Source organism: Camarhynchus parvulus, unplaced genomic scaffold (assembly GCF_901933205.1).
Source record: "Camarhynchus parvulus unplaced genomic scaffold, STF_HiC, whole genome shotgun sequence".
In the NCBI taxonomy this organism is placed as follows: domain Eukaryota; kingdom Metazoa; phylum Chordata; class Aves; order Passeriformes; family Thraupidae; genus Camarhynchus; species Camarhynchus parvulus.
The window spans coordinates 32,055-44,973 of NW_022148655.1; the positions used below are offsets into that span (position 1 = coordinate 32,055).

The 12,919-nt window shown below is 60.1% G+C and overlaps 1 protein-coding gene across 1 annotated transcript in view; it reads right to left on the reverse strand.

Moving 5' to 3' along the window:
- The window catches only part of ILVBL (ilvB acetolactate synthase like), a 31,597-nt gene extending 28,822 nt beyond the window's left edge, over positions 1–2,775 (reverse strand). Inside the window, exons 1-2 of the mRNA XM_030970740.1 lie at positions 2,710–2,775; positions 2,612–2,656 (exon numbers count right to left, since the gene is read on the reverse strand). Coding sequence (XP_030826600.1) covers positions 2,612–2,656; positions 2,710–2,775 — 111 coding nt within the window. The remainder of the gene's footprint in view (positions 1–2,611; positions 2,657–2,709) is intronic.
- Between the last annotated feature and the right edge of the window lie 10,144 nt (positions 2,776–12,919).

A 12,919-nucleotide genomic window follows, 5' to 3' on the forward strand; every position in this document is an offset into this window, starting at 1 on the left:
CCACCGCCTTAATTACCCCTAACGAACTTTCGCCCCTCCCCCAAACATTCCTGGGATTCCCGAATTCCCCAAACCCCCAAATTTGGGGCAAAAATTCCCAATTTTGGGGCCCAAAAAAATTCCAAATCTTGGAGAGAAAATCCCAAATTTTGGAGCAAATTTCCCAAATTTGGGTAAAAAAATCCCAAACTGGGGTCCAAAATCTCCGATTTTAACCAAAAATCCTCAATTTTGGGGTGAAATCCTCAAATTCTGGGTCCAAAATCCCAAATTTGGGGCAAAAATCTCCAAATTTTGGGGAAAATTTCCCAATTTTGGGGCAAAAATCTCCACATTTGGGGAGAAAATTCCACATTTTGGGGGAAAATTCCAAATTTTGGGGGGAAAATTCCAAATTCTGGGTCCAAAATCCCCAATTTTGGGGTGAAAATTCCAAATTTTGGGGCAAAAATCTCCAAATCTGGGGTGAAAATTCCAAATTTTGGGGTAAAAATTCGCAATTTTGGGGTGAAATCCTCAAATTCTGGGTCCAAAATCCCCAATTTTGGGGCGAAAATTCCAAATTTTGGGGCAAAAATCTCCAAATCTGGGGTGAAAATTCCAAATTTTGGGGTGAAATCCTCAAATTATGGGTCCAAAATCCCCAATTTTGGGGCGAAAATTCCAAATTTTGGGGTGAAATCCTCAAATTCTGTGTCAAAAAATCTCCAATTTTGGGGTAAAAATCTCCAAATTTGGGTGAAAATTCCAAATTTTGGGGCGAAAATTCCAATTTTGGGGTAAAAATCTCCAAATTTGGGTGAAAATTCCAAATTCTGGGTCCAAAAATCCCAATTTTGGGGCGAAAATTCCAAATTTTGGGGCGAAAATTCCAATTTTGGGGCAAAAATCTCCAAATTTGGGTGACAATTCCAAATTCTGGGTCCAAAAATCCCAACTTTGGGGCGAAAATTCCAAATTTTGGGGCAAAACCCTCCGAATTTTGGGTCCAAAATTCCAAATTTTGGGGTAAAAATCTCCAATTTTGGGGCATTTCCGGGGGGGGTTGGTACCTGCTGGGGACGGGGACAGGGAAGGGACAGGGAGGGGACAATGAGGGGACAATGAGGGGACAATGAGGGGACAATGAGGGGACAAAGGAGCTCAGTCCTGGCGGTTTTGGGGTTTTTGTCACCTTTGTCCCCAAAGCCACCTTGGTCCCTCATTGTCCCCAAAGCCACCTTGGTCTCTCATTGTCACTTTTGTCCCCAAGGCCAGCTCGACCCCTCAGTGTCCCCAAAGCCACCTCGATCCCACACTGTCACCTTTGTCCCCAAGGCCACCTTGGGCCCTCATTGTCACCTTTGTCCCCAAAGCCACCTCGATCCCACACTGTCACCCCTGTCCCCAAGGCCACCTTGGTCCCTCATTGTCACCTTTGTCCCCAAGGCCACTCTGGGTCCTCAGTGTCCCCAGGGCCACCTTAACTCCAAGGCCACCCCAATCCCTGACTGTCCCCTTTGTCCCCAAGGGCACCCCTGTTCCTCACTGTCACCTTTGTCCCCAAAAGCCACCCTGGTCTCACATTGTCACCTTTGTCCCCAAAGCCACCCTGGTCTCACATTGTCACCTTTGTCCCCAAGGCCACCCCAGTCCCTCATTGTCCCCAAGGTCACCCAGACCCCCAATTGTCCCCCCTGTCCCCGAGGCCACCTTGATCCCTCATTGTCCCCAGGGCCACCTCAATCCCTCACTGTCACCTTTGTCCCCAAGGCCACCCCAGTCCCTCATTGTCCCCCTTGTCCCCAAAAGCCACCTTGGGCCCTCATTGTCCCCCTTGTCCCCAAGGCCACCTCGACCCCTCATTGTCCCCAGGGCCACCCCTGTTCCTCACTGTCACCTTTGTCCCCAAGGCCACCTTGGTTCCTCATTGTCACCTTTGTCTGCAAGGCCACCCCGGTCCCTCAGTGTCCCCAAAGCCACCTCGATCCCCGATTGTCACCTTTGTCCCCAAGGCCACCCCGGTCCCTCATTGTCCCCAGGGCCACCTCAGTCCCACATTGTCACCCCTGTCCCCGAGGCCACCCCGGCTCCTCACTGTCAGCTTTGTCCCCAAAGGCCACCCTGTCCCCAAAAGCCACCTTGGGCCCTCATTGTCCCCCTTGTCCCCAGGGCCACCTCGACCCCTCAGTGTCCCCAGGGCCACCCCTGTTCCTCACTGTCACCTTTGTCCCCAAGGCCACTCTGGGCCCTCATTGTCCCCAAAGCCACCCCAGTTCCTCATTGTCCCCCTTGTCCCCAGGGCCACCTCAACCCCTGATTGTCCCCCTTGTCCCCGAGGCCACCCCGGTCCCTCAGTGTCCCCAAAGCCACCTCGATCCCACATTGTCACCTTTGTCCCCAAGGCCACCCCAACGGCCGGGACCTCCTCCAGGTGTGTCCAGGTGTCCCCAACCCCCTCAGGTGTCCCCAAACCCCCTCAAATGTCCCCAACCCCCCCCCAGGTGTCCCCAAGTGCCCCAAAACTCTCCAGGACCCCCCCAAATGTCCCCAGATATCCCCAGATGTCCCCAGATGTCCCCAGATGTCCCCAAATGTCCCCAGATGTCCCCAGACTCCCCCGTCCCCTCACCTGCCGTTCCCGGAAGCGCCGCGCGCGCCGCGGCCCCGCCCACACCTGCCGGCCCCGCCCAATCCGCGCGCCCCCTCGCGGTCACGTGACGCGCGCACCGCCTTTCCCCCCCCGCGCTCCGCGCTCGCCTCGCTTCCGGGTCGGCCCGATGACGTCATGGGCATGCGCCCCCCCAACGCGGCGCGGTGATTGGTGGGTTGCAAAAAGGGCGGGGGAGTGGGCGGGGCGATGGGAGACCACGCCCCCTTGGGAGCCCCCAATTGCGGGGGACAAGGAGGGGAATAAAAATTAAAATAAAATAAAATAAAATAAAATAAAATAAAATAAAATAAAATAAAATAAATAAAGTATTTGGGGGGGTTTGGGGTTTTTATGGGGGTCCCATTCTGGGGTTTTTTTGGGTCTTTTTGGGGGGGAATTTGGGGTTTTTTGGGGTTCCACTCTGGGGGTTTTTTGGGGGAATTTGGGGTTTTTGGGGTCCCACTCTGGGGGTTTTTGGGGTTTTTTGGGGGAGGTTTCGGGTTTTTTGGGGGTCCCACTCTGGGGGGTTCTTTGGGGTGTTTTGAGGGAGGTTTGGGGTTTTTTGGGGGTCCCACTCGGGCGTTTTTGGGGTTTTTTTGGGGTCCCACTCTGGTGGGTTTTTGGGGTTTTTTGGGGGGGTTTGAGCTTTTTTGAGGTCCCATTTTTGGGGTGATTTGGTTTTTGGGGGTCTCTCCCCCCCCCCAGGCTGTCCCCACCTCCCCCTCCCCTCCCCCCCAAAACCCGAGAGGCCCCAAAATTTCCGTCCCCGCCGGAAACCCCCGCGGGTGGCGCTGGGGACACTCGGGGACACCTTGGGGACAATTCCCGTCCGTGACGTCACGGCCGGGAGGGTCCCCAAAACCTCCCCTCCCCCACCCGCCCACGGTGTCGCCGCTTCCTCTGTCCCCACCCCCGGGGTGGCTTTTGTCACCTCCCCCCATGGATTTGTCCCCGGTGTCGCCGTTGTCCCCTCGGGGTCCCCTCGGTCCCTCCAAAGTGTCCCCAACCCCTCCTCGATGTCCCCTCGGTGTCGCCGTGCTCTCTCCGGTGTCCCCAACCCTTTCCAGGTCCCCCCTTGGTGTGTCACTGTCCCCTCTCCAGTGTCCCCAACCCCTCCCCGGTGTCCCCAACCCCGTCTCGGTGTCCCCAACTCCTTCTTGCCCCCCCTCGGTGTCATTGTCCCCTCCCCGGTGTCCCCGGTGCATTCCCCGATGTCACCTCCCCGGTGACAGGTGGCACTGGTGGCACTGGTGGCACTGTGGCACTGGTGGCACGGAGGACATGGAGGGGACACTGGGGAAGTGACACTGGTGGCACTGGTGCGATGGAGGACATTGAGGGGACACCGGTGGCACTGGTGGGACAGGTGGGACAGGCGGAACAAGGGGCGACACCGGGGACAGGTGACACTGGTGGCACCGGTGGCACGGAGGACATTGAGGTGACACTGGTGGCACTGGTGTCACCCCTGACTCCGTGGTGACCCCGTGGTGACCACAGGTGGCACCGGTGCGATGGGGAACGCTGGGGACAGGTGACACCTGGCCGTCCCCATGTCCCGTTCCCTGATGTCACCGTGTCCCCTCCCCGCTGTCCCCTCCCCCGTGTCCCCGGTGCATTCCCTGATGTCACCGTGTCCCCTCCCCGATGTCCCCGCTCCATTCCTTGATGTCCCCCGTCCCTCCCCGCTGTCCCTGTCCCCTCCCCAATGTCCCCTCCCCAATGTCCCCGGTGCATTCCCTGATGTCACCGTGTCCCCTCCCCGCTGTTCCCTCCCCGTGTCCCCGGTGCATTCCCTGATGTCACCGCTGTCCCCTCCCCGCAGTCCCTTCCCCGATGTCGCCGCCCCCTCCCCGATGTCCCTTTGCTTCATGTCACCGTCCCTTCCACGGTCCCCTCCCCACTGTCCCCTCCCCAATGTCCCCTCCCCGCTGTCCCCGCTCCATTCCCTGTTGTCACCGCTGTCCCCTCCCCGCTGTTCCCTCCCCGCTGTCCCCGGTGCATTCCCTGATGTCACCGCTGTCCCCTCCCCGCTGTCCCCTCCGTGATGTCCCTTCCCTGATGTCACTGTCCCCTCCCCGTTCCTGTCCCGTTAAAGGCGGCCCCGCTCCGCTCTGTCGCCGATGTCGCCGCGATGTCGCCGCTCGCCGACCCCGAGAATCCCACGGCGGCCCCGCGGCCCTGCCGGTGCCTCTGCCCGGAGCCGGAGCGGGGCCCGAACCGGGACTGGCACCAGGACCGGGACCCGAACCGGGACCGGGACCGGGAGTGGCACCAGGAGCGGGACCAGAACCGGGACCGGGACCGGGACTGGCACCAGGACCGGGACCCGAACCGGGACCGGGACCGGGACTGGCACCAGGAGCGGGACCACAACCAGGACCCGAACCGGGACCGGGACCGGGACCCGAACCGGGACCAGAGCCGGGATTGGCACCAGAACGGTCACCAGAACCAGAACTGGGACCGGAACCGCGACATGAACAGGGACCAGAACCCGCACCAGAACCAGAACCGGGACATGAACCGGAACATGAACGGGCACCAGAACTGGGACCAGAACCGGGACATGAACCGGGACATGAACGGGCACCAGAACCGGGACCAGAACCCGCACCAGAGCCAGAACTGGGACCGGAACCGGGACCGGATGTGGGACATGAACCGGGACATGAACGGGCACCAGAACTGGGACCCGAATCGGTACCAGAACTGGGACCAGAACGAGAACTCGGACCGGAACTGGGACCGGGACGTGACCCGGGACCGAGACCAAAAGTGGGACATGAACCGGGAAAAGAACCGGGAGCAGAACGGGGACCGGGACCGGAGCCGGGACCTGGAGCAGAACCGGGACCTGGAGCGGAACCGAGACCTGGAGCAGAACCGGGAGGGGAGCCGGGACCTGGAGCAGAACCGGGCCCGGGAGCGGAGCCGGGACCTGGAGCAGAACCGGGCCCGGGAGCGGAGCCGGGCCCGCTGGCAGCCGCGGTGCCGGTGCCGGTCGCTGCTCCCGGCGCTCGCCGCCATCGCCGCCCTGGCCGCGCTCGGAGCCGCCGCCGCCGCCGCCCTGGCCGCGCTCCGGGGGCCGCCCCCGGTGAAGGTGGGCACGGGGCGGGGGAGGGGTCTGTCCGTCTGTCCCTCCGTCTGTCCGTCCGTCTGTCCTGAGGGCGGGGTGGCCGCTTGCCCCGGGGTCGGCGTGTCCCGTGTCCTTTTTCCCCTCGTTTTTTCTCCTCCCCTCCTCTTTGGGGCCGGGTACCCTTGTCCCCTTCTCCCCGGCCTTCCGGGGTCTTGGCGTGTCCCGGTGTCCGTTTGTCCCGGTGGTGTCCGTCCGTCCTGTCCCGGTGTCCGTTTGTCGCAGCGTCCGCTGGTCCTGGTGTCCGTTTGTCCTTGTGGCCTGATGTCCGTTTGTCCAGGTGTCCGGTTTTCCCGTTGTTCAGCTGTTTGTCCCGGTGTCCGTTTGTCCTGATGTCCGTTTGTCCCGGTGTCCATTTGTCCGGTGTCCGTTTGTCCTGGTGTCCGGTTTTCCCGTTGTTCAGGTGTTTGTCCCGGTGTCCGTTTGTCCCGGTGTCCGTTTGTCCTGGTGTCCGGGTGTCCGGTTTTCCGTTTGTCTGGGTGATTTTCCTGGTGTCCATTTGTCCTGGCGTCTGTTTGTCCGGGTGTCCGTTTGTCCCGGTGTCCGTCTGTCCTGCTGTTCCCTTGCCCAGGTGTCCGGTTGTCCGTCTGCCCGGCTGTCCGTGTGTCCCGGTGTCCATCCCTCTGTCCGTCCCGGTGTCCAGCTGTCCAGCTGTCCATCCAGGTGTCTGCCTGCTTTCCGTCTGTCTGTCTGTCTGTCCGTCCCTCTGGGGGCGTGTCCGCCCGCCCGGGCGTCCGTCTGTCCGAGCGTCTGGTTGTCTGTCCGTCCAGGTGTCCGCCCAGGCGTCCGTCCGTCCGGGTGTCCGGTGACCAACCTGACTGTCCAGCTGTCCGTCTGTCCGTCCGGCCGGCTGTGTGTCCAGCCGTCTGTCCAGGTGTTTGTCCGTCTGGGCGTCCTCCTTGCCCGGGGCTTTGTCCGTCTGTCCGGGCGTCCGTCTGTCTGGGTGTCCATCTGTCCACCCAGGTGTCCGTCCTGTGTTTTCCACTTTCCCTTCTTGGGGACAACAGGGACACCTTGGGGACACTGGGGACATTGGGGAAACCTTGGGGACATTGGGGACATTGGGGACATCGGGGACATTGGGGACATTGGGGACACTGTGGGGACATTGGGGACATTGAGGACACCTTGGGGACATTGGGGACATTGGGGACACCATTGGGGACACTGGGGACATTGGGGACACTGGGGACACCATTGGGGACATTGGGGACATTGGGGACACCTTGGGGACACCTTGGGGACATTGGGGACATTGGGGACATCGGGGACATTGGGGACACCTTGGGGACACTGTGGGGACATTGGGGACATTGGGGACACCTTGGGGACACCTTGGGGACATTGGGGACCCCCCTGCTGACGTTGTCCCCTCCTGTCCCCTCAGGCTGCCACCGCTGCCCACATCCTGCTCAGCCCCGGTAAGTCCTGAATGTCCCCTGATGTCCCCTGTGTCCCCTCCTGTCCCCTGTGTCCCCTCCTGTCCCCTGTGTCCCCAATGTCCCTTGATGTCCCTCCTGTCCCCTCCTGTCCCCTCTTGTCCTGCTGTCCCCCTCCTGTCCCTGATGTCCCTGATGTCCCCAATGTCCCCTCCTGTCCCTGATGTCCCCTCCTGTCCTTTGGTGTCCCCTCCTGTCCCCTGATGTCACCTCCCCCTCCCCCCACCGGAGTCATCTCGAAATTGTCACCCGGGCTCCTCGCAGAGGAAGTGTCACCTCCCCCGTGTCCCCTCCCCGATGTCACCTCTCCCGCCACATCCGGGGGTGGCACAGGCGGCGTCACGGAGTGTCCCCAGGGTGTCATTGTCCCCAGGGTGTCATTGTCCCCGGGGTGTCATTGTCCCCAGGGTGTCATGGAATGTCCCCAGGGTGTCATTGTCCCCAGGGTGTCATCGTCCCCAGGGTGTCATTGTCCCCAGGGTGTCATGGAATGTCCCCGGGGTGTCATTGTCCCCAGGGTGTCATTGTCCCCAGGGTGTCACGGAGTGTCCCCAGGGTGTCATGGAATGTCCCCGGGGTGTCATTGTCCCCGGGGTGTCATTGTCCCCAGGGTGTCATGGAATGTCCCCGGGGTGTCATTGTCCCTAAGGTGTCATTGTCCCCAGGGTGTCACGGAGTGTCCCCGGGGTGTCATTGTCCCCAGGGTGTCATTGTCCCCAGGGTGTCACGGAGTGTCCCCAGGGTGTCATGGAATGTCCCCAGGGTGTCATTGTCCCCAGGGTGTCATTGTCCCCAGGGTGTCATGGAATGTCCCCAGGGTGTCATTGTCCCTAGGGTGTCATTGTCCCCAGGGTGTCACGGAGTGTCCCCAGGGTGTCACTGTCCCCGGGGTGTCATTGTCCCCGGGGTGTCATTGTCCACAGGGTGTCACGGAGTGTCCCCAGGGTGTCATGGAATGTCCCCGGGGTGTCATTGTCCCTAAGGTGTCATTGTCCCCAGGGTGTCACGGAGTGTCCCCAGGGTGTCATTGTCCCCAGGGTGTCACTGTCCCGGGGTGTCATTGTCCCCGGGGTGTCATTGTCCCCAGGGTGTCATGGAATGTCCCCAGGGTGTCATTGTCCCCAGGGTGTCGGAATGTCCCCGGGGTGTCATTGTCCCCAGGGTGTCATGGATTGTCCCCAAGAGGTCCCAGAGTGTCTCTAAGGTGTCACGGAGTGTCCCTGTCCATGTGGTCCCCAGGGTGTCATTGTCCCCAGGGTGTCATGGAGTGTCCCCAGGGTGTCATTGTCCCTAAGGTGTCATTGTCCCCAGGGTGTCATTGTCCCCAGGGTGTCATGGAATACCCCTAAGGTGTCCTGGAGTGTCCCCAGGGTGTCACGGAGTGTCCCCACGGTGTCATTGTCCCCACGATGTCCTTGTCCCCACGGTGTCATGGAGTGTCCCAGGTGTGTCATAAGGTGTCCCCACGGTGTCATTGTCCCCAGGGTGTCATTGTCCCCAGGGTGTCATGGAATGTCCCCAGGGTGTCATGGAATATCCCTAAGGTGTCCTGGAGTGTCCCCAGGGTGTCACGGGGTGTCCCCACGGTGTCATTGTCCCCACGATGTCCTTGTCCCCAGGGTGTCACGGGGTGTCCCTAGGATGGCTCGGAATGACCCCAGGATGTCACGAATTGTCCCCAAGGTGTCCCAGACTGTCCCCAGGGTGTCACGGAGTGTCCCTGTCCCCTGTAGTCCCCAGGATGTCCTGGAATGTCCCCAGGATGTCCCAGAATGTCCCCAGGGTGTCACGGAATGTCCCTAAGATGTCCTGGAATGTCCCCAGGGTGTTCCAGAGTGTCCCCAAGGTTTCAATGTCCCCAAGCTGTCACAGAACGTCTCTAAGGTGTCCCAGAGTGTCCCCAAGATGTCATGGAATGTCCCCAGGGTGTCCCAGAGTGTCCCCAAGGTTTCAATGTCCCCAAGCTGTCACAGAACGTCTCTAAGGTGTCCCAGAGTGTCCCCAAGCTGTCGTGGAATGTCCCCAGGGTGTCCCAGAGTGTCCCCAAGGTTTCAGTGTCCCCAGGGTGTCCCCAACTGTCCCCTACCCCCCGTTGTCCCCTCTGTCCCCAGCCCCACCCAGTGTCCCCAGGCTCCCATCTTCCCTCTGTCACCCATTGTCCCCACTGTCCCCAGTGTCCCCAGTGTCCTCTGACCTCTGTCCCTCTGTCCCCAGGCTCACTGTCCCCAGTGTCCCCTGATGTCCCCCCTGACCGCTGTCCCTGTGTCCCCAGGCTCGCTGTCCGCAGTGTCCCCAGTGTCCCCAGGCTCGCTGTCCCCAGTGTCCCCAGTGTCCCTGTGTCCCTGTGTCCCCAGTGTCCCTGTGTCGTGTCCCTGTGTCCCCGACCGCTGTCCCTGTGTCCCCAGGCTCGCTGTCCCCAGTGTCCCCAGTGTCCCTGTGTCCCCTGACCGCTGTCCCCTCTGTCCCCAGGCTCGCTGTCCCCTGTGTCCCCAGGCTCGCTGTCCCCTGTGTCCCCAGTGTCCCTGTGTCCCCAGTGTCCCTGTGTCCCCTGACCGCTGTCCCCTCTGTCCCCAGGCTCGCTGTCCCCGTCCCCCCGCTGGCGTTACCAGGACGGCGTCCGGGGCGTTTTCCAGAGCGGTGACATCCGGCCGGACACCTCGGGGACATCGCTCCGGGTGGCGTCCGGCGGCCTCTACCTGCTCTACGGCCAGCTGGGTGTCACCTGCGTGGCGCCCAGCTGTCCCCAAGGCGGTGTCACCCTGCGGCTGCGCCGCGCCGCGTCCCCGCGGCCGCTGCTGGCCGTGTCCCTGTCCCTGCCGCCCGCGGCCGGGGGACATCGCCAGCGGGCAGCGCTGGCCCAGGCGGTGGCCCAGCTGTGGCCTGGGGACATCCTGAGCCTGGAGCTGGCAGGGGACAGCGTTGGGGACAGCGTTGGGACAGCGCTGGGGACACGGGCGGGTGGCAGCTGGAGCAGGAGGAGCGCGAGGGGAACTTTGTGGGGCTGCTGCGGATCGCGGGCGGGTGACAGCGGGCGGTGGCACCGGGTGGTGGCACCGGGTGGTGGCACTAGGGTGACAGCGGGTGGTGGCACCGGGTGGTGGCACCGGGTGGTGGCACCGGGGTGATGAGGCGGTGGCACCTGGTGGTGGCACCAGGGTGACGAGGGGGTGGCACCGGGTGGTGACACCGGGTGGTGACACCGGGTGGTGACACCGGGTGGTGGCACCGGGGTGATGAGGGGGTGGCACCTGGTGGTGACACCGGGTTGTGGCACCGGGTGGTGGCACCTGGTGGTGGCACCGGGGTGACGAGGGGGTGGCCAGCCTTGTGTCCTGCTGGTCACCTGCCGGGCTGGGGCTTGGGGACATCTGTGAGTCCCGAGAGTGGAGGTTTGGGGACATCAAGGGACATTGGTGACGTCCATGGTTGGAGGTTTGGGGACATCGAGGGACATCAGTGACGTCCATGGTTGGAGGTTTGGGGACATCAAGGGACATGGTGACGTCCATGGTTGGAGGTTTGGGGACATCGAGGGACATCAGTGACGTCCATGGTTGGAGGTTGGGGACATCAGACATTGTGACTCCATGGTTGGAGGTTTGGGGACATCGAGGGACATCAGTGACGTCCATGGTTGGAGGTTTGGGACATCGAGGAGCATCGGTGATGTGCAAACCCAAGGTTTGGGACAAGGGACATTGGTGGCAGCCATACCCAGAGATCTGGGGACACCAAGGGACATCGGTGACCTCCATGGTTGGAGGTTTGGGGACACCAAGGGACATCGGTGACGTCTAAACCCAAAGGTTTGGGAACATCAAGGGACATCGGTGTCATCCAAACCTGAAGGTCTGGGGACAAGGGACTTTGGTTATGTCCATGGTTGGAGATCTGGGGACATCGAGGGACATCGAAGATGTCCAAACCCAAAGGTTTGACATCGAGGGACATCGGTGACCTCCATGGTTGGAGGTTTGGGGACAAGGGACATCGGTGACCTCCATGGTTGGAGATCTGGGGACATTGAGGAACATTGGTGACATCCAAACCCAGCAGCTGGGGACAAGGGACATCGGTGATGTCCAAACCCAGAGATTTGGGACAAGGGACTTTGGTGACATCCAAACCCGAAGGTTTGGGGACAAGGGACATCAGTGATGTCCATGGCTGGAGATTTGAGTGACGAGAGCCCTGTGTCCAGAGATTTGGGGACATCAGGTGACATCGGTGACGTCCAAACCCAGAGATTTGGGGACACGACCTCCATGCTCCGAGATCTGGGGACAAGGGACATCGGCGGCATCCGTGGTTGGAGATTTGGGGACAATGCCCAGAGATTTGGGTACATTGGACATTGGTGACATCCAAACCCCAAGGTTTGGGGACATCGAGGGACATTGGTGAAAACCCAAAGGTTTGGGGACATTGAGGGACATCGGTGACGTCCAAACCCAGAGATTTGGGACATTGAGGGACATCGGTGACATCCAAACCCCAAGGTTTGGGGACATTGAGGGACATCGGTGACATCCAAACCCCAAGGTTTGGGGACATTGAGGGACATCGGTGAAAACCCAAAGGTTTGGGGACATCGAGGGACATTGGTGACATCCATGGTTGGAGATTTGGGGACATCAAGGGGCATTGGTGACCTCCTCACCCAGAGATTGGGGACATCATCAAGTGACATCGGTGACCTCCTCACCTGAAGATCTGGGGACGTTGAGTGACATCACTGAGCCCCCAATTTGGTGCTTGGGGACATTTGGGGACCTCGTGGACCCAGTGCTGGACACCTGGGGACATTTGGGGACATTTGGGGACATTTGGGGACCCGGTGCTGGACACCTGGGGACATTTGGGGACATTTGGGGACCCGGTGCTGGACACTTGGGACCTCCTTGGGGACATTGGGGACACTTTGGGGGGGTGGTCCCTTACTGTCCTTAATTAATTATTGTCCTCAATTCATTATTGTTCTCAATTAATTATTTATTAATGACTCACCTTAATTAATTATTTATTAATTAATGAATAAATTTATTTATGGATTCTTTTTACCGCCTGGATTGTCCCCAAAAAAAACGGGGGTGACAACCCTGGGGTGGCGCTGAGGGGACATCGGGGGGTCCCCACCTGCAACCCCCAAATTTACCCCCAAATCCCCCAAATTTACCCCCAAATCCCCCAAAATTTGCCCCAGGAAATCCAAATTTGCTGAAGATCTCCCAAAATTTACCCCAGAACCCCCAAATTTACCCCAGAACCCCCCAAATTTAACCCCAGAACCCCCAAATTTGCCCCAGAGACCCCAAAATTTGCCCTGGAGACCCCAACATTTGCCCCAGAGTCCCCAGTTTTGTCCCCATGTCCCAAATTTGCCCCAGAGACCCCAAAATTTGCCCCAGAGTCCCCAAAATTTGCCTGAGACATCAAAATTGTGTGGGGGGTGTGGGGTTTGGGGTGCAAAATTTGGGATGTGAAATGTGGGGTGCAGAATTTGGGGTGCAGATTTTGGGGTGTGGGGTTTGGAGGTGAAGAGTTTGGGGTCCTGAGTGTGTGGTGCAGATTTTGGGGTGCAGAATTTGGGGGTGTGGATTTTGGGGTGCAGAATTTGGGGTGCAGAGTTTGGGGCGCAGAATTTGGGGTGCGGATTTTGGGGTGTGAAATTTGGGATGTGAAATGTGGGGCACAGAATTTGGGGTGCGGATT